The sequence below is a fragment of the Camelina sativa genome, chromosome 18 (genome assembly GCF_030686135.1).
Source record: "Camelina sativa cultivar CO46 ecotype springtype chromosome 18, ASM3068613v1".
In the NCBI taxonomy this organism is placed as follows: domain Eukaryota; kingdom Viridiplantae; phylum Streptophyta; class Magnoliopsida; order Brassicales; family Brassicaceae; genus Camelina; species Camelina sativa.
The window spans coordinates 14915728-14937775 of NC_141897.1; the positions used below are offsets into that span (position 1 = coordinate 14915728).

The 22048-nt window shown below is 34.9% G+C and overlaps 1 protein-coding gene across 1 annotated transcript; it reads right to left on the reverse strand.

The window, feature by feature from the left end:
• Positions 1 to 14885: 14885 nt before the first annotated feature.
• LOC147922927 (uncharacterized) lies at positions 14886 to 16288 on the reverse strand. The gene is made up of 2 exons (XM_087500186.1): positions 16162 to 16288; positions 14886 to 16084 (listed from the first exon to the last, which is right to left on the reverse strand). Exons 1-2 carry the CDS (start codon positions 16219 to 16221, stop codon positions 15047 to 15049), a joined length of 1098 nt encoding a protein of 365 aa, XP_087356312.1. The 5' UTR covers positions 16222 to 16288; the 3' UTR covers positions 14886 to 15046.
• Positions 16289 to 22048: the final 5760 nt, after the last annotated feature.

Below are 22048 nucleotides of genomic sequence, written 5' to 3' on the forward strand. Positions count from 1 at the left end.
GAAGTTGAAGTCTACACGGATTTCGTTAGTATTCGCGGATAGATCCACCAAGCGCCCCATAGGAGTGTTGGAGGATTTACATGTCCAGATAGGGGACACGCTTATACCAGCAGACTTTGTGGTTCTGGAACTTGAAGAAGAACCATGTGACCCCCTGATCTTAGGTAGATCATTCTTATGCACAGCTGATGCGATTATAGATGTGCAAGGGGGAGCGATCGATCTCCAGCTGGGGGATATGATTGCAAGGTTTGAGATGAATAAGCTGCTCAAGAAACCTATGATAGATGGTCAGACTTTTGTGGTTGATGATGGTTCAGAGGTTGCACATGAGGTTACCGATGAAGTTCTCACTCTCGACCCGTTGGAGGTTGCCTTGACAAAGGCAGAGGGTAAGTATGGATTCTTGAATGAGGAAGCTGATGGTTTTACACGCATTTTGGATGCAGGTACACGGTTCCAACAACTGGTAGCTTACGCCAGCCTAGACGATGAGAACCAATCAGGGGAGGAATCCGCCGAGGGAGCACCTGCTCCGGATTCCGGAGCACATGCTCCGGTGAAGTCAGCGGACGGTCCTTGGAGCGAGTTAAGAGCTCCAAAGCTAGAGCTAAAACCACTTCCAGCCGTGATAGTGAACTCTGAACTAAACAATGTAGAGACCGCTTTGCTCCTTTGTGAACTTAGGAAGTATAGAAATGCTCTAGGGTATTCACTAGATGACATCCCAGGAATCTCACCAAATCTTTGTATGCATAGGATACATCTAGAAGATGAATCAATGACTTCGGTAGAACATCAGAGGAGGTTGAACCCGAATCTAAAGGATGTTGTTAAGAAAGAGATAATGAAACTTCTAGATGCGGGTGTAATTTATGCTATTTCTTATAGTTCCTGGATTAGTCCAGTTCTTGTAGTCCCTAAGAAAGGTGGAATTACAGTGGTTAAGAATGATAAGGATGAGTTGATTCCTACTAGGACAGTTACGGGACATCGCATGTGCATAGACTATAGAAAACTTAATGGTGCGACCCGTAAGGATCATTTTCCTTTGCCGTTTATTGATCAAATGCTTGAGAGATTGGCTAACCATCCTTACTACTGTTTCTTAGATGGCTATTCAGGTTTCTTTCAGATCCCAATCCATCCCGACGATCAAGAGAAGACCACATTCACATGTCCTTACGGCACCTTTGCTTACCGCAGAATGCCGTTTGGCTTGTGCAATGCACCAGCGACCTTCCAACGATGCATGATATCCATTTTCACTGACCTGATTGAGGATATAATGGAAGTTTTCATGGACGATTTCTCTGTTTATGGGAGCTCCTTTTCCGTTTGTTTGTCTAATTTGTGCAGGGTGTTGCAGCGGTGTGAAGACAAACATCTGGTGCTGAATTGGGAGAAATGCCACTTCATGGTCAGAGATGGGATAGTGTTGGGACACAAGATTTCTGAAAAGGGGATTGAGGTTGACAAAGCCAAGGTTGAGGTGATGATGAGTTTACAACCGCCTAATTCGGTAAAAGGGATCCGCAGTTTCCTTGGCCACGCCGGTTTCTACAGACGGTTCATTAAGGATTTCTCCAAGATAGCAAGACCACTTACCCAGCTGTTGTGTAAGGAAGTGAAGTTTGATTTCGATTCTGCTTGCTTGGAAGCGTTTCACACGATCAAGGGAGCCTTGGTTAGCGCTCCGATTGTACAACCGCCAGATTGGGACCTTCCCTTTGAGGTCATGACTGATGCGAGTGATTTTGCCGTGGGAGCGGTTCTGGGACAGAGAAAAGACAAGAAGCTGCACGTGATATACTATGCCAGCCGCACCTTGGATGAGGCTCAGTGCAAGTACGCTACAACTGAGAAAGAACTTTTAGCGGTTGTGTTTGCTTTTGAGAAGTTCCGATCATACCTTGTTGGTTCCAAAGTGGTTGTCCACACTGATCATGCAGCGTTGAGGTATCTACTGACCAAGAAGGATGCAAAACCAAGGCTACTCCATTGGATTTTGTTGCTTCAAGAGTTTGACTTGGAGATTAAAGACAAGAAGGGTATTGAGAACGGAGTTGCAGATCACTTGTCAAGAATGAGGATAGAAGAAGAGCTACCCTTGGATGATAGCCTTCCTGAAGAACATGTTTACTCGATCGGCATCTTTGATCCCGCCGAGCACATGCTCCGCCTGGGAGCACATGCTCCGCCTACCCCGTGCAAGGCAATCGATACCAACAAACAGCCGAGTTTTCCTTGGTTTGGAGAGTATGCAAACTACCTAGCAGCAGAGAAAGAACCTACTGAGTTTGTGGGGAAAAAGAAGAAGAAGTTCCTAAAAGACATAAGGCGGTATTTTTGGGATGAGCCTTACCTCTATAGGCATTGCTAGGATGGTGTTTTCAGGAGGTGTGTGACTGAGGAGGAGGTTCCTGGAGTCTTGTTTCATTATCAAAGCTCACCCTATGTTGGACACTTTGTTACTTTAAAAACCGTGTCCAAAGCTCTTCAAGCGGGTTATTGGTGGCCTACCATGTTCAGAGATGCGCAGCGGTTCGTGTCTACTTGCGACACATGTCAGAGACAAGGGAACATCAGCAGGAGGAATGAAATGCCTCAGAATTTCATCTTGGAGGTTGAGGTATTTGATGTTTGGGGAATTGACTTCATGGGACCTTTCCCGAACTCATTCGGCAATGAGTACATATTGGTGGCTGTCGATTACGTGTCCAAGTGGGTAGAAGCTTTGGCCAGCCCCAATAATGATGCAAAGACCATGCTCAAGATGTTCAAGTCGGTTATTTTTCCACGGTTTGGTGTCCCACGGGTAGTCATTAGCGATGGTGGATCTCATTTCATTAACAAGGTCTTTGAGAGTCTTCTCAAGAAGAATGGAGTGAGGCACAAGGTCGCCACCCCCTACCACCCACAAACAAGCGGCCAAGTTGAGATCTCTAACCGGGAGATTAAGAGCATTTTGCAAAAAACAGTGAACACAACAAGGAAGGATTGGTCTCTGAAGCTAGATGAGGCTCTATGGGCTTATAGAACCGCCTACAAAACACCCCTGGGGACTACACCGTTTCACTTGGTGTATGGTAAGGCGTGTTACCTTCCTGTTGAGCTAGAGTACAAGGCTGCTTGGGCAGTGAAAATGCTGAACTTTGACACTAAGAACGCCCATGAAAGGAGGAAGATGCAACTGCATGAGCTAGAGGAGATTAGGCACCTCGCCTATGAAAACTCAAAACTCTACAAGGAGCGTACCAAAGCCTACCATGACAAGCGGATCCTCACTAGGACCTTTGCTCCTAATGATCAAGTCTTGTTGTTCAACTCTAAGCTGAAACTGTTTCCCGGAAAGCTAAGATCACGATGGTCCGGACCCTTCACCATCAAGGAGATTACACCATATGGGGCTGTTGTGTTGCTGGACACAAAAGGAGGAGAATTTGTGGTGAATGGACAGAGGCTGAAGCCATATCTTGCCGCCTCTGAGCACGAAAGGGGTGAAACCTTCGCCCTAGGCGACCCTCCTATTGCCTAAGGAGCTTTCAAGTCAAGCTAATGACTTAAAACAAGCGCTGGGTGGGAGGCAACCCACCAGGTATATATTGCTGAGTTTTTCTTTTTCTTTTTAGGATTTGTTTCTTCTCTTTTCGGTTTCAGGAATGTTGGAAGAAGACGCGGAGCACATGCTCGCAAGACGCGAGCAACCCGATGCACATGCTCGGCGAACTGAGAATAAAAAAAAAAAAAAAGAGTGGAGCAATTGGGCCAGGTAAGTTCAATGCAATTCTTTGGCTCAGGCCCACCAAGCCCACTAGCCTACCAACTCGCAAAACCCTCCTCTCTTATTCTTCTCCTTCTTCTTCTTGTCTAGATCACTCTTTGGCTTATTTTCACACCAGAGACGGTGTGAAGTAAGTCCGGGGGAGGGTCACCTATGACATTTGTTTCCTTTATTTTTATTTTTATTGAGTCAGTTTGTCATGTGAGTCGAACCAAAACTTGTGGGAATTAGGACCGAAATCTGTGATGTTTTTAACCATTTGTGGGTTTGACCGTTTTTCCTAGTGACCATTGTTGCAGAACTAAGAGTACAGAGACGAGCTAATACCTCTTCACATTCGGACCCTTCTCCTGGCCAGAAAAGCTTCATCCCATTAAGGTTTCACCGGAAAAACTTAGACTCTACTTTATTGGAACCTAACCGGATTTAAATTCTTCTCGTTTTGGGCATTAGGATAGGGAACGTGTCACATATTCAGGACTTCTTATTCATTTTGCCAATCTTGCTGATCCTCAATAGCTAGCTCATTTTAAGTTAGTACCACCCCGAGCCTAACCTCCTTTCAAACCACTTGCACTTGTATTTTTGTTTTCTCATTCTGTGCAGCTATGTGCAAAACGGTCGGGGAGAGCAGGACTGACACAATCTCTAACTCGCTCTTGCTGGAGAACCAAAGAGGAAAAAGCCGGACGGACAGAGCACGCGCTCCAACCCAGCAAGCACCTGCTCCGAAATTATATAAATCCGAGTCCGCGAGTTATTTTGAGTAGAGAGAGAGCCTAGGACACGGTCCGCATGCTCCTGGGGCAATATCAGAAGAAGATCCCCCATCATCCTTCATATGTCTCATCAAAAAAAAAAAAAAAAAACGTTTAAGGACGATGGAAAGGGACCAGAGCTAGTGTTACACACCCCCGAGCATGCGTTGTACCCTGAGGAGAAAAGAGAGGCTGAGTTTGATAAGATAAGAAGAGGAGAGTGATTAGAGGTTGTGGACATCAATGAGTCCACTCTCCCTTACCATTTTGTGCGATATCATGCATCTCTTTCGAAGTAATGGTAACTCCTAAACACTCTATAGCTCCACCATTAAAACAGCCTTTTATCTACCAAGCCTCGATTTCACTAGCTTAATGCCCTTAATGAGAAGCTCACACCAATTTTAATTGAATGTAAAGAGTCTTTGTCTGGAAAGTGATCTTTTTCTGGGTTTGATTGCCAATTATGGTTCTGGTTTTGGAGATGTTTGCTGGAGAATTTTATCGGTATAGCTTGTTCTAACACATGTGGTCTGCAGGTCATGGTCTACTCACGGTTTCTGAGATTATTGCGAGTTCCCACCTTGGCTCTCTTGGCCCTTGGTTTGAGTTTGTTTGAGGACAAACAAAGATCTAAGTCCGGGGGAGTTGATATGTTACGGTTTTGACTCACTTTGACCCCGTTTATTTGATAGTTTTGTAGTTGTTTGAGTCCTTTTCAGGTTATAATAAGAGGCTAGGAAGCTAAAAGCAAGGATTGGAACAGCAGGAGCAATCGGAGCAGAAAGGAGTTGAATTGGAGCAGAAAAGCTGATTTTAGACCCAGGAGCACATGCTCCCAACTTCCGAGCACATGCTCCCAACTCTACGGTTTCATGACGACACGTGGCAAGCATCTAGGCGTCGATTCCCTGCCTAATTTCCTTTATTTTAGGCGATCCTTTGTGAGAGAAAGAGGGCTGAGATCGCTTTTTAATAGGGAGATTTGAATTTGGAATCTTTCCTTATTTTTCTCTACTTGTATGCTATTTAACCTAGGGTTTTTAGGAGAGAAAAAATACCTTTTTCTTTTGGTTTTTGAGCGACGTTTTTGTGAGAGGAAGAAGAGCGGCTACCTTGTGAAGCATTCTCTGAACCCTTTTTATTTTTATGTCATTGAATTTCTCATCTTTTGCTATGATTCATTTCTCTATGTCTGAGTAGTTTTTTTTGCTAGATTAGGGGTTTCAAAAGGGGTTTCATGGGTTAGCAACAGAACACAAATAGGGCTTTATATAATCGATTGTCTTCACTATTGTTAGACTTAATGCTTAGGTTGATTTGATCACCCAATCTATGATTCTAGGTTTATCTATTCATCAAAAGTGTAATAGGTTGCTAGAAAAGACATTAGTGGGCAAATTATCCTAGACCTGCGAAAGTTGATGTGTAGGTGATTTGTGAACTTATCATTCCTGTTCTTTAATGCTTGTCTGCGATTCTGGGCTCAAACGACAGTTTAGGGTTTATGGACCGCCGAGCATGTGCTCCGGATGTCTGAGCACGTGCTCCGCGTTTCCGCATAGAATCGATCAGATAGAGTTATTGATACCACGACAGTGGATCAGTTTATATTTATGTTTGAGTTCTAGACTGGTACTTAATATATGCCCTGAATAGTTGTTTAGTTGCTATCTCTGAAATTCCCGAGAATTACCCATGATCTAGTGTTTTGCTTATTGCCTTTTTATACCGTTTTAATCGCGTTACTGTTACCAAACAAACCCAACTTTGAATTGTCTTAGCTTGAAATTGAACCAATAGAACCATAAAGTAAAACTTGGTCTTCGTGGGATTCGACCCTTAAGTATTACTTCTTTGCTGTGCACTTGCAGTAGGAAAATATGGTTTAAAACTTTGTGTATCAGAAGACTAAAAAACAGAAGGTTGCAGCTCGTTCTTCTGGAGAAGCAGAGTATCGGTGTATGGCGTTGACTGTTAAGGAGCTGGAGTGGCTACGACACTTAATGGCTGATTTTGGGGTGTCTCAACATGAACCAACAGATCTACATTGTGATAATCAGGCCGCTCTGTACATTGCAGCCAACCCAGTGAGTGTTTCATGAAAGAACTAAAGGAGTGGAGATTGATTGTCACAATGTTGGTGATGCTGTACAAGCTGGAGATATTCGAATGCAGAAGGTTCATACAAAGGAGCAGCTCGCACATATGTTTACTAAGGCGCTTGGAGATCTATTTTAGGATCACATTGAACTACATTTATGATCTGCACCTATCTCAAAGTGGTTGATATTCTCTTGTAGATATGTTGTTTATCTAGTTAGTAACAAGATCTTGTATGGATGTATATGTATATTGTAACTCTTCTTGACAATGAATAGAGTGAGATTCCGTAGCCTGAACCTTGCTTTGTGGTTCCTTTTCAGTTCGATGCATTGTTTTGAGGGTCCAGATTGGCGTCATCTTAAAAGAGCAAGAGTGGATACATTTGCATTCCAGTTCTTGTTTACTTGAATGGATATACCAAGTTAGTTATATACATCCAAAAAAGCAAATGTGTTCTTTTTATTTGATTTTTTTTTTTGTAATAGCTAAGCTGTCTGAAATTTTTGAATGTGAGAAACCAACAAAGACAATTGAAAAACTCAATTCATTCATCGGATTACATAGCAACACTACTACTACTCAAACTACTACAAAGTACTAATCAAACAACTACTACTACTACAGAAAAAAAGTACTAATCAAACAACTACTACTACTACTACAAAAACAAAAGTACTAATCAAACAACAACAACTACTACTACTACTACTACTACAGAAACAAAAGTACTAATCAAACTACTGCAGAAACATAAACAACTACTACCATTAGAAACAACCCAACTTCTTTTCTTTTGCATCTTTGCCCTACTTCTTCTTCTTCTTCTCAGCTTTTCTTGTCTCTCTCTCCTTCCTCTGCTGATCATTTTCTTCTTGGACGATGTCCATGAAAGTCTGGGCCATCTTGGCTGGATCCACATCGAGATTCTTCAAGTCATCCCCATTCTTCTTCATGCCTAGTCTGATCCAAGCTTCGAGAATGTTTTTGATTTGTTTGTTGACTTCTTCATTCTTCTTCTTCTTCTTCCACAAGAGGTTCATCTCTTCATCAAAAATGGAGGTGCAGAACCTGTCTGCAGCTTGGCCATCCTTGGAGTTGAGGATGGCTCCATATGCAACTAATATTCTCTATAAATGATTTTATTTCAGGTATGTCGGGTATCCATTCGGTTTTCAGTTCGGTTTTAGGTTTGGTTCCGGTTCTTCGTGTTTAGTAGATTAGGACCCAATAGGGTATTCTACCAGATCCGGGTTCAAATTCGGATCCATATTTTCGGGTCAGCTCCAGTTCGGGTTTTCGGATCCAGTTTTTTTGACCAGACCTACCGAATTGTTATTTTGTGAAATCTACTACTACTTTCATTTGGTCGTCAAGAAAAATATTAGAAAAAAAAAATTAGTTTTACTATTTGAATACTTGTTGACTAGATGACAATACTATTTCATTGATAGACAAATTGTAAAAATTAGTAATGGAACATAACAAAAACAATTATTTGGTCAAAAGGATATACTTATATATGTCTATCTATATCTGTCCCAAATCAGAGAAAGCCCCACTCAAACTAAAGTTTTGTGATGATGAGATGAAAGAGAGAGAGAGAAAGGGAATCGAAGCTGCAGAGAGAATCTTCTTCTCTTCCCTGTTTAGAGACCAATTAGGAGGAAAAAAAAACAACGGTTCAGATTAATAGTTGTAGAGCAGGAAAAGCAATCGTGTGGTTCGTATTACTTTGAAGTAAGGGACTATTTGGTTTTGGTTCTCTTTGTATCCCGAAGCAGATTTTTAATAAGGATCCCCACTCTCGTTTCTGTCATTTTCACCTTTTTTTTCTTCTCCCTTCTGTTGTTATTTTGTTGAACTTGCCCGTTACTGCTTTTACAAGGTCACTTTCACAAAAATATATGCAACAATCTGTATTAATTTTTATTTTTTTCCCTTTCTCATTTTATGTGGATGACAAGGGAGAAAAAAAGAAACAAAAAACGAAAAAGGTGTGATAGTTTGAAATCTTGACTTAATTATTTATTAGGTTATATATATATTCTATAATTAATTAATACTCCGTATTACTAGTAACTACTACAAATATTTTGACCATCTCGTTCATTATATGTAAACTAACTATCTCGTTGGTTTGATACAAGGATTAGAATATCTAAAATAACATTATTTATGTGGATATCATTTTGTTAATAATGGCTACACATGGTAAGAGAGTTCTTCTTGTTTTGGTTTTTTAGGATATTAGGACCGGACCCACGCTACAACGCAGAGGAATATTTACAAATACATACAATTCATAACGGATTATAATATATTACATTTTTATTTCTTTACAGTGAATAATATATTTTTGTAATAAATTGGGATAAAATAGTAGATGAAAAAAAAGCTGAGTAAATGGTAATGTTATGAGTATTAGTATAATAAAATCTTATAAAAGAGATAATATATCAAATTATCATGAATTTGAATAATATAATAAGTAAACAGCTTTAATGTTTAAAATAAATACATGAAAATATGGTGTAAGTAATTAATTTTTAGAATTTTGTAATCAGTTATCTGTATAAGGTAATGATCAATTTAGTTGCCAAAATGAAAGCATATATAATCTCAGAAATATTATTTGTAATTGTTTGTACACTGCGTAATTATTGTGTGTAACATAAACTATATTTTTTAATTTTTAAATATTTTTGTATAAAAATTTCATTCAAAGAATAAAATGTAATAATTAACAAATCATATATTTTCAGTATGCATAAAGGTTATTAGCACATAATTTTGTTTTGTATAACATGGTACATAGTTCATTAATTTAAAAACAAAGATAATTTATTTGTACAATTTTAAATATGTAATAGTATAAAAATGGTAAAACTACTATAATAAAAAAAATTCTGATTTAAAAATTGTATAACACAGCATAAACGAATACTTTAATAAATATAATGAAAACTACTCTATTTAAAAATTGTGACCAACTGATCGATTCAAATACAGTTTTTTGAGCTTCCCCTTCATAGATAATTAATTATCCATTTGCAACCAATTTACATCTGCAATAATATAAAAACAAAATTTTGAGTATAAACAATTTCTAATAAAATACAAAAAAAAAAATGCAAATATAATGACGTTATGGATTAAGTAGATTATTTACCTTTGAAATATGATATTTTCCAAAGCCTATAAATATATATATGAAAGGATCATATTAGATTAAAACAAAATAAATAAAAAACATAATCTCTATATTAGTAACATATTAGAAAGCGAGAATAAGAACTATAATTTTTGATACAATTTTGCAAATAAAGTTTTGAGGGAAAATGAGATTGATAATGCCACAACCTAGAAGTAGTATTTATAGTTTAGAGTTGGCTATATAAGTTTTATTAGGGTTTTGAAAAATATCCTCTAAAGATTACACATTTTTTGTTAATATCACATTTGATTAGTATCTTTATCATTTACATAGATAATACCCAAATTAAAATGCTTTAAATATAACAAATTAACAAAATTCCCATAAATAATATATAACAAATTAACAACATTCCCATAAATTTGGTTTACTATTGATTTATTTAATTTACACATTAAATATAAAATATTTAAGATCCCTATGATTACGGTAAGACTTTTAATTTTGGTTTTGAAATTTCTGAAATTTATTAGATTAGATAAACTGAGTGTATATTCCTTGGGTATATTTCTTATTAGTATCTCTATCTATATTTGAAAAATCAATTAATATCCGATCTTTATGGAATATTTTTTGTTGATTTTGATCTTGCATTTAATGATTATTTGATTAAATTTTATTATTATCTTTTAAATAAATGTGAACTTTATACTATTAATCTATAATAACTACTTACGTTTATAACTTTCCAAAATTTTAGGAGAAGACATTTATTTGGGGGAATTAATGATAGTTTTATTTAGATTTTAATCAATTGTAAGAATGAGATATTAATATTTGTGATTAACTTTGCTTGTATAATTTGGCTTAGTCTAGTGGTATGAGTCGTGGTCTTCTGTACTGTAGTGTCCTAGATTCGAACCCTCGATATTTTTTTCAATAGTTAAGAAAATTTACAAAACTACACTCATCTTCTTCCTTCAGATCTGCTTTTGGCAAAATCATCCCATCACTTAATTTTTTTCCACGATTTTCATCATTTTTCTTGTTTTATCTAATAATATAAAGAACTATGTTAGATCCATCAATTAACAATTGGTTTATTAATTAAAAACAAAAACAATTTTATCTACAAATCTCATTTTTTTGCTCAAACATGTCATAACCCGTGAATCACCATTCACCACCATCAAACGCTTTCACGGTCGTCGGTCTTTCTCCAGCAAAGGGTCGTGAGGGAGAGAACTTGAATATTTCCATCCCACATATCACATATGAGATTCCAAAATTACGTTCATTGAAAAAAAACTGGAAAAAAGCACATAACCGATTAACCCGTATTAAAAGACGCGGATCTTTTTCTATCCGGATCCAATTTAAGAATTTCGGGTAATTTTTGAAATAGAACCCGAACCATTAACCGTAAATGTCCCATTTAACCTTAATAAAATTGTTTTCTGGTAAATGACGTCGAGAGCATTTTCGTACGAAAAAAAAGTTTGTACTTCTCTTTTACTAATATAGGAATGATATCTACATAAATCACGTTGGTTTAGCTATAATAACAATATTGCTCGTGTAGTAATATACAATATTACGAAATAAATCATGGATCTGACAAGTATACTTTAATTGTACATCAATGGCCTTAATAATTGTGGATGTGTGTGGAGCTTTTCGAATTTCTAATAGTTTTTTTTCTCCATCTATCTATGTTTTTCTACTAATATAAAAAGTAACACACTTAATATATATGGTAGATAATTGAAGCATACTTTTAGATGAATGAAACCGAGATGGTTTATAGTTTTTGAAATGTCGAGAACATGCATGCATCACACATGAATAGTAGTGTGTGTTTATGATTCTTTTCAAATTATTTTTTAGATGCTTTGAGTTTACAAAAATATTAGAAACAAATTATATATATATATATATATATATATATGTATATAATGAAACATATTGACATTAATTTTTCCAACTAAATGTATGTACAAATGAACTCATCCAGTCCAGCCTAAGGAAATTGACTTCCTTTCTGTTGTCCTTTTTTCCTAGGGAAATGAAAATTAAAAGTAGCTTGAACTTGAAAGCTTGGATGTAGCCTACATCATGTAGAAGTAGTATACACTCAATGTGATAGCTTGAATATTAATCATTTTGCAGTATATATATAACTAAATTATAGTATGGTATTATCCTCTAAGGTGATAACTAAACATATTTAACAGAAAAATGTATATATATATATATATGTGTGTGTGTGAGCTGGATGATAATATTCTTGTTCTTTAATTTTTTTGTTTTGGTTTTATCATTCCCATATTTGTTTTTACTGCCTTTTATCTCAAACCAATCTCACTGATTCGATCTCTTCGTTCAAATTCACTACAATTAATTTTGTTAAAATTCCATATATATTTTTACTGCCTTTATCTCATATGTAATAAATCTACCGCGCAGTTGAGTTGGTGGTTAGTAAATTAAATTTTGTATGTATAACACACATATTCCATTTTATATAGGAATGTATGTACCACTTCCACTAACTTTTCATCCCACCAAATTCAAACCTATATTATTATTATTATTATTATTATTATTATTATTATTATTATTATTATTATTATTATTATTATTATTATTATTATTATTATTATTATTATTACTATTATTATTATTATTATTTTCATATCTAATTAATTTGGATTTGAATTATCTTTTATAATCGTCCCTGGTTACTAGCTAAAAGAATAACCAATAATAATATCTTTGCAGTTTCAAGAAACCCACAGAATATAAAGAAGTTATATATCCACCATATTCGAATAACCTTGTCATGAGATATATCTTAAACCAAAAAAAAAAAAAAAAAAAAACCTTGTCATGAGATATTACCGCCAATATCTACTTTGTTGTTGAGTTGTATAAATCACTCAAAAGTATTTTGATTGAGAATATTATATATTTGGCTGGTTGATTATTATTTTTATTATCTCACATAGGAATATAACAATATTTCAAGAAGAGAATTTTAAAATTGTATTACGTACGGATATATGTGAAAGAATCAAAGAAGTTAATTACGACGAATATTTGGAAAAAAAAAAATCATTTACTGGAATATCTAGATTCTAAAACAGGCTAGAGTCATACATGGGCTGATGGGCATTTAGATTGACACGAAGTAATATTTACTGGAATGAACTAACACGAAATCGAGTTTTGAGTTAGAGGTAAATTTAGGGGTTCATATCAAGTACTACATATGATAGAAGACATTATCAACACTCATTTGACTAGTGATATATGCTGATGGCATCTCTTCAAATATGTAATTATATATGCCTGATATATGTACATACACATGCAAGTACAAAAGGATTTAATAGATGATATTTCTTTCACAAAACATAAAAAATTTGATGATATTAATTTCACAAAAAAAAAAAAAAGGTAACTAGATATATGTTCTGTAAAGTTATATTTGTATAGCTAAACAAAAATTATCAGCAGTGAAAATGATTTGTGCAAGAAAAGAAGAAACCAAACAAAACAGATGAGTACTACAAATAAAACACACTAAATTCCTAATTTTAGCCTTAATTCTGATGTGCTAAACTTTTAAGCATCAGCATTTTCTCCTTTCAGTTTCACTATCTACCTTAGAGTATCTCTAATAGTACTGTATATATTTTAACAGAACTCAAAGAAAAGTTAAAATACACACACTCGGTTTTGTAAGAAAATTCAAATGGAAAACTTAATAAAATTGAACCGATATAAACCGGCTAAAAAAAAATTTTGATATCGGTTGAATTTTATTATGAACCAATTTTGATTGATAGCATAGAACTTACTTATATCCCTCGGGAGAACCACGGACGACGGACATTGTACCGGTTAAGCTTTAATGATATTGAACCGATGTAAACCGGCTAAAAAGAAAAACAATTTGCTATTTTATTGTGAACCAATTTTGATAGATTCAATTCAACGCTAAATAGATAGATTGACGACTGTCTCCGGCGATGACCTTGAGGCCGAGTGGCCTGGTCTCCGATTCCGAAGCTTGCTAAGCGCGGTGGTGTAATGGTAGGAGTCTCTGGTGTTTCTCCCGAGCTCGTGTGTGCCCACTAATTAGATTTAGAACAGCTACGTGTTTGCTAGGGCATTTGTGGATCCTCATTTTCCTAACTGTCATCTGCTACTAGTCTCTCCAGCCCATTAACCCTTACTACAAAAACACAAAGCCCAACTACATTCTACTTGTGTTGTGGTCAATGAGAAGAATGAGAATTGTCCAAAAGCACAAAGCCCAACTACTTTCTTCTTGTGTTCCTGGTATATGTAAGAGAAGAATGGGAATTGTCCAAAGCCCAACTACTTTCTTCTTGTGTTCCTGGTATATATATATGTATGAGAAGGATGGGAATTGTCCTTTTGTTGATCTTTTAGTTTTACGTACTCTCTCGTTACTGTGGCATGAACCATGCATGATCTCATATAAAATGCATTAGTTTGTAATGAGCTCTGAGACAGAAGGCAGTATTAGGACAAGTGCTCTTGCGGGGTTATATCTTTCGGAATTACTGTCCACCACTGGAGTATATTATTATCTGTTTAGTAACGATATAGATATTACCATATATATATGCTTACCCTTTTTGAGGGTGTTGATGGTACCAATTACCAAAAGCAGATCATAGTTCGTCTTCAGAAAATTCTGCTGCTTTAAGTCGAGCAATAATAATATAGCCTATCTCATTTGTATTTTCAGCAATTATAAAATGTACAAGTGGCAGAGCATGCTCTGTTTCAATAACTTTTTCTTGGGTGAAAAGTAAGAAGTAAATAAACAGAGAAGAAATGCCCTGTTACAAAGCAGATCACTGAAGTAAAGGTCTCGTCTGTTTGAAGGACAAGTACGAGTAACAACAGGACGACTTTAGAACTTGTTACATTTTCTACTGTAAATGCAAAGCAAAGAGAGAGAGAGAGAGAGAGAGAGAGAGAGAGAGAGAGAGAGAGAGAGAGAGTGAGAGTGAGAGATCCTCCTTAAGGAAAAATGAAACAAATAGAGCAAAAGCTGGCTGATAGAATAAACCACCTTTAGGGAGAATATATTAATACATAAGAGCAAATCAAATTTAGAAGCAACCCCTAAACCACCTTTAGGGATAATATATTAATACATAGAGAGCAAATCAAATTCAGAAGCAACCCCTTAATAATAATTAATTAGGATTGGGGATGAATGTAGTAAGGGGCCGGGTAAGTACTAAATATACGAGCTTCATTATTCATAGCCAGAAAGACTAATCCCCGTTCGTTGTTGTCTACGAAATAGACGCAGTTTTTATGAAGGCCATACAAGCTAGCCTTGACACAGAAAGGTTCAGATTTGGACAGGAAAATGCAGAGATCTCCAATGTCATCAGTGTACAAAGCATTTCCATCCCCGTCTAGCTTGAACACCATTATATGCCTCCCTTCTATTCTCCCTCCCTCGTCGTTGTTTCTCTTTCTGAACCACTTAACCATAAACATTTCTCCCGTCGGTCGTGACTCCACCAAGTGTTCTGTAGTACAACACGAATCTAGTCGTTGCAAGCATGACTGCACCAACTCAGGAAGGCCCTCAAAGCTCCATGTCTGCATCTTGGGTTTGTTCCTGTGTTTTTCAAGATCCCAAGATCCCGTGTGTGTGCCTCCACAAGCCGGCATGGAGAACATCTTGTCTGTCTCGGAATACATGACTCGGGACGAGACGAAGAAGCTAGGGTCGGGGATACTGATGTTGACCCACTCGGCCTTTTCTTTGAGAGCAGGCCTACATAAGCTTAGCTGAGGACCCAAGAACTTGACGGCCACGATGCAGTCGTCGTCCTCAGGAGAAGAGGAGGACATGGCCACATTGGTAACCAATTGCGTTTGGCAATGAGGCAGAGTTACGAGTGGGGGCAGTGATATCCGCTTCGGGTCTGTATCTGAAGCACTAGGGTTGAGGTCATCTTGGAGACGCACTACACCGTCTTTCAAAGTAGCTACCCAGCCATGAGATGCTCCTATTGTTCCCGTTTCTTTCAACAGTTCCATAGGCACCCTCTTCTCCAGAAGCTTTCTCCCACCACGAGGATCAGCAATATAATCGAAAATCATAAGGTTACCGATATCCTCATCCTCATCCTCCAAAGTAGGTACAGCGCAGACGATTTGACAGAGAGGGGTTTTCGACAGCCACCGGACGCCACCGATATGTCTCTGCGGAGTAATCCCCTATATCAGAAGCAGAAATATTACTATAACAATTACAGAGAGAGAAGAGAAGAGAAGAGAAGAGAAGAGAAGCTTACAAATACGATCGCAGGTGGTTTCTTCAGACAGAGTCGGCTGAGGTGAAGCAGAGACCGCATAGTGTTCTTAGTAAAAGGCAGATGAATAATACTAACCGTAAGTAATTGAAAAATTTGGTAATAATGCCTCCACTATTATTTATTAATTAATAAAGGTGAATAATTGCCTTGCTCACCAAGTTCAACTTCAGATCTTGGAAACGTATCTTTCTATTATGAGCTACTCGTCCTTTTCTTGTGTTTATGGACGACCCCATTCATAAACACACATGGTAGTTGGTACTCACAAAAAAATAAAAACCCTAGCTAGTCGGTGATAATAACGACTCGATTCTCATAAAAGATTAATTTACTTGCCTGTCAAGTCGAGATATATATTCTTTCCATATATACCGTAAATTACCCAATTCCAAATTTTACCGCGTATGCCATTACCCAAAAGATTCATATTTTCTTAACCCGAAGGATGGGCCCCTAGCCGCGCTAGCTATTATATAGTATGGTAACATTTGTATTTTTTTTTTTTTGGCTCAACATCAACTTTCATTCACCAATCATAATACACTCTGTTTATCTTTCACTACAAAATGCTTAATTCATGAAGGCATCATCGAGTATAATTTGGGATCATAGTTCTCAAAAGAAAGAGATTCTCTTGCTACTCGATCGGCCACACTATTACAAATTCTTGGGGTATACACAATCTTGAAGTCTTGGAAGGAAGAGAGCAAACCTTTTATGTCATAGAGCAAAGGAGCAAATGCAGGCCAAATCTCCTCACTATTTAGCAAATTAACCAGGCCCAAAGAATCTGATTCAAATATAACCCTTGTATAGTTCAAACGGAGCATTGAGTGTATTGCCCCCCACATTGCTTCTAGCTCTACTTCCATCGCCGAATATGCACATCGAATGGCTTGCGCTCCCATCCAAAGAACATCCCCTGTGTCATTACGAAGTACCCACCCCGTACCACTCAATGTATCTTCTCCCCTCCAAGCTCCATCAGTATTGCATTTGACCCATTCTCTTGGAGGTAGCTTCCACTTTGCATCCTTAGTCCTCTTTGGTACAGGGTGCCCACTAGTCAATTTCTCATGCTCATTCCTTTTCCTTTGATCCCATTCCTCAGCATCCTCTAATGCCTTCTCTACTGTATTTTGGGGATTAAAGTCCTTTCCTTTGAAGATAAGTTCATTACGAGACTTCCAGAGCCTCCAAAGTATCCAAGGAACATCCTTATCCAAGCAACATTCAGGACGAAGAACATATTTGCATAGAGAGAATTAGACCACTCGCTTCCAGAGGGTGCCGGAATGGGGGATAGTGCCCATACCTGCCTTGCATAGGTGCATTGAAACAAAAGGTGGTTCGTCGATTCTGCTTCATGAGGACATCTCACACATGAATTATCTCTAGAGAGATGACGATGAGATAAGTTTTTTGCCACAGAGAGACAATTAGAGAGACACCTCCAAAGGAAATGTTGGACCTTAGGACTCGCCTTTGTTCTCCAAACTTGACTTATAAGAGGATTTAGGCTAGGTTGTGTAACTGCTTGAGGACCCTTCTAATACTCCATGGCCATCAACGAATTAATTCGCCTAAACAACATGAGATGGCTGTTGACCAAAAAAACAAAAAACATGAGATGGCTGTTTTTCAGGCCAACATTTTAACCCGCCTAATGTCATATAATTTTATCGGAAGTTAAGGAATAATTGGAGTCACAAAGAGAACGTTGGTGATATGGTTAGCAGCGTGACTGCGTCTCATACTGTTGCAAAGTCAGCGATTTCTCCTTTTGCGTCCTTTCTCTTACATCATTTTTATGATTGGATTCAATCTTTTTCACTTCTTCTTCTTTTCTCATATGTTTTCATTATTGTATTTATATATATGCTACAAGAAACACGACTACATCAATTAGAAAGAAACTAAACTATTTTTGTGTTAATGCTTACATATACAGTAAGAATAAGAAATATAGCATATTAGGTTAAACATAGAAAATATGGGAGTTGAACCTAATGGATATAAACAATTCTCAACTAAAAAACTAATTTGGTTGAATATAAGAGAAAAATAACATACCCCATGAGTGTCGATTGACACCCACCCCAAAACACGGTGTTTTGGTTCGCGGACGTTACAGAACAACATAGGCACAAGTTCCTCCAATAATAATAAATTATTATTTTATTTTATGATTAAAACAATGAATTCAATCTATTCATATATACTGAAGTTTCTTGTAACTACAATAATATAAATTGTATGTTACAATTTCTAAGATATTTTAGAATTATAATTATTTAACTTATCTAATTTACTTAAGAAAATAACTCTAAAAAGTAACCTAGACATATGATTTATTTCAAATCATCTAATAGACATCCAACACTATACACATAACCGCATGATAATTCCAAGAGAATTGATTCAATAGCGAAATCTTTGTGACAAATAAGACACATCATGTTGTTTTCTTATATGTTACTTTTATTTACTACAAAAATTAAGCTTTGCAAATGATCAGTTGAAATTCCATAACTGAAAAGACTATGAATTGTTTAATTACTCAAAACTATCATCACTCAAAGAGAAATTTTGATGTAAATACATTGTTAATAAAACTTTCAAAATGCTTAAAGACGAGTAGTTAGTAGAACAAGCAAGTTCTTTCGCAATTAATAAAGATAATAAATATGAAAATAACATTTGCCTCTACAATGTTAAGTATTCATCGATGATCGAGCTAAACAAATATATTTTTTCATCTCTCCATAAAATTTTCAAAACAAAATCGGCTACATTGAATAAATTGACTTGAATTATGTCATCAACCTAACATATGGTAAAAAAAATCGATTATAACAATTAAAAAGCTGCAAGCCTTATCTAAAGATTCGTCAATGCTAAAGCTATAAGAATTTTGATATTTTTTGAAATCGTTATGTAGAATAATGGACTCATTTTAATGTACAATCTATGTTTATTTATTTAAACAATATTATTGTCTTAAACAATATTAATCTAAAATCATTAAGGTTAATTATGTCATCATCAAAAACGGGTCGGTTAATTTTTATTTGTTACAACCTGAAATCATTAAGATTAATTATTTAAACAAATCACTTTGAAATCGGAAATTGCATCCATTATCATTGTGTTGCAACATAGAAAAAATAAATTAAGATATCAAAAAATCTTGTTCATTGATTTTTATTAATTGCACTTTTCTAATCCTCAAAAAATATATTAATTTGGCTTCTTTAGTTATGCATTTTTGCATAACCACAATCACAAGAGTGTTTATTATAATATTTGCACAAATGCTATTGTTCTCGTGAACACTGAACTACATACGCACAAGTTCCTCCCATGATAATGAATTATTAATTTATTTTATGATTAAAGTATATGAATTCAATATATATTCATATCTATTGAAGTTTATTGTAACTACAATACATAAGACTATAATTTTTTAAGATATTTTAGAATTATTTAACTTAAAAAGTAACTCTATAAGGTACCATAGACATATGATTTGTTTCAAACCATCTAATGAGATATCCAACACTATATGCATAACCGCATGACAATTCCAAGATAATTGGTTCAATAAAATCTTTGTGACAAGTAAGATACATAGTGTTGTTTTCTTATATGTTGCTTTTATTTGCTACAAAAATTAACCTTTGCAAATGATCAATTGAAATTCTATAAAAAAAAAAAAAAATGAACTGCAAAATTACTCAAAAATATCATCATTGAAAGAGAAATCTTGATGTAAATACATTGTTAATAAAAAAATTTAAATGCTTAAAGGCGAGTAGTTAGTAGAAGAAGCAAGTTCTTTTGAAATTAATAAGGAGAATAATTCTTAAAATATAATTTGCTTCTACAATTTTAGTTTCATATATATATTTATTGGTCAGTGATGATTAAAAACCAATTAAAAAGACGAGTTGACCCCATGAATAAGGGTGTGAGTTATGAATATTTTGTTTGTTCATACTTCATTGCATGTGTTAGTTTCTCAACAAAGAGAGATGGTACAAAACCCTAGTTTGGGGGGGATTGAATTGATGATGATAACTCCATTCATAAAGAATTTTATTATCTTTTTGAAAACTAATTATTTCAGAAGAATACAATATTTAATTTGTTTGAAGTAAATTACAGTTTTATATTGTTTGTTTGTTGTATTTGTATCATTATTTTGTGAAAATATTTTAAATAGTAACTATAATATTGTAATTGTGAGCAAATAAAAATTATCATTGTATCAACCACATAAATTCAGTTTTACCAATCCGCTATGCGAAACATTAAAACACACATTTTTTTCTTCATAGATTGAGTAATGTATCTTCGTTTAAAAAAAAAAAAAATCACAACATATGTAGAAACAATTCTACATATTTATTTATCATATGTATTATATGATAATTCAAAACAATTTGTAAATGAAATAAAAGAAAGATGATAGGAGAATCATAATTTAAAATCTTAACAAAATCTTTCAAACATAGTTAATAAAATTAATCATATTGTTGATACTTAGATATAAAATCTTACTTTTAAAAATTCTGATTGGTTTACAATTTTTTGAAACTAATTAGCAATCTTGGTTCATAATTAATTAGAGAGAGAAAATAAGATGTTTTTGGAAATTAATAATTATTTAAAATATTTTATAAGTCTAATATTAAAATGATTTTTTTACTTTTACCGAAAAAATTAAATAATGTGATTGGTGTTTATAGCCTTCTTTTTTTTTTTTCTTATTTCCTTTTTGTGCTTTGCCGTCGTTGTGATTTACTTGTATTTGACAAGAAACAAAGAGGCCGATCCTGCTCCTTCATAATTGGTGATTATATATACGTTAATTTGACAATGTCTATCTAAGATACTTTTTATTGTTTTCTAATAAACATAATGTAATCTATGTATATAGTTTCGTTTTCTGTTTTTTTTTCTCATCAATATATAGTTTGTTCCATTATTTTGTTTCATAAATAAAAAATAGTTATTTTGGCCTTTAAAGTTTATATAGCCTTCCTTATACAATAGTAAGTATTGGGGTGGTGGATGGCTTCGTCTAATTTTGTTGAAACGATGAGTGACTTAAATAAACCTCTCTAACGACTAATGTCGAAGTCAACATGTATATTGAAAACATCAAATCGATCGACAAAAAACCTAAGATGTGGTTTACGTGACATTATCAGTTCAGTTTCCTAAACCTTATTTGAGTTTTGGAGGATTAACCAAGGTAAAAAGTTAATTTAAGTCATAGTTTAAATTAGTTTCCAAAATTATACTTAAAATAAATCTAAAAAAAAGTTAGTATACATTGATATTATTACAATTGCCCTTTTTTTTTTTGAAAAAGGTAGATAAATATTATTATAAGAAAATTATTTGTATACAACACATATATTGGCCATTTTAAATGTTAAGAAAATAAGTATTGTTCCATATTTTATCATATTTTGTTTAAAATACTAATGCGGACTAATAAAAAAATATTATACAAAATTTTCAATGTAAGAAAACAAAAATAAAAACCAAAACAAAATCACTAGTGTGATGGACTATTAAAATTATCACAAATAAAAATCAACACCAACCAATTTATTTTCATAAGTAATTTTAAATTTAACACCATTAATAAAAACACAATACAAAGCTAAAATAAAATAATACAATACGAAAAAGCTAAAGATCGAAAAAAAAAACATAATACAATAAAGATTGAAAACACAATACAAAGCTAAAATATATTAAAACACAATAAAATTAAAAACTGTTTCCCAATTTCTTAAAAAAAAAAAAAAAAAAAATCCTAAAATTAAAACCCGTGGGTTTAAGGATT

Bases quoted from the DNA above. Each gene is read 5' to 3' on its own strand.
- LOC147922927 (XM_087500186.1), bottom strand. From the start codon at position 16,221: ATGCGGTCTCTGCTTCACCTCAGCCGACTCTGTCTGAAGAAACCACCT. The intron at 16,085-16,161 runs GTAAGCTTCTCT...CTTCTGATATAG, and splicing joins AACCACCTGCGATCGTATTT to GGGATTACTCCGCAGAGACA.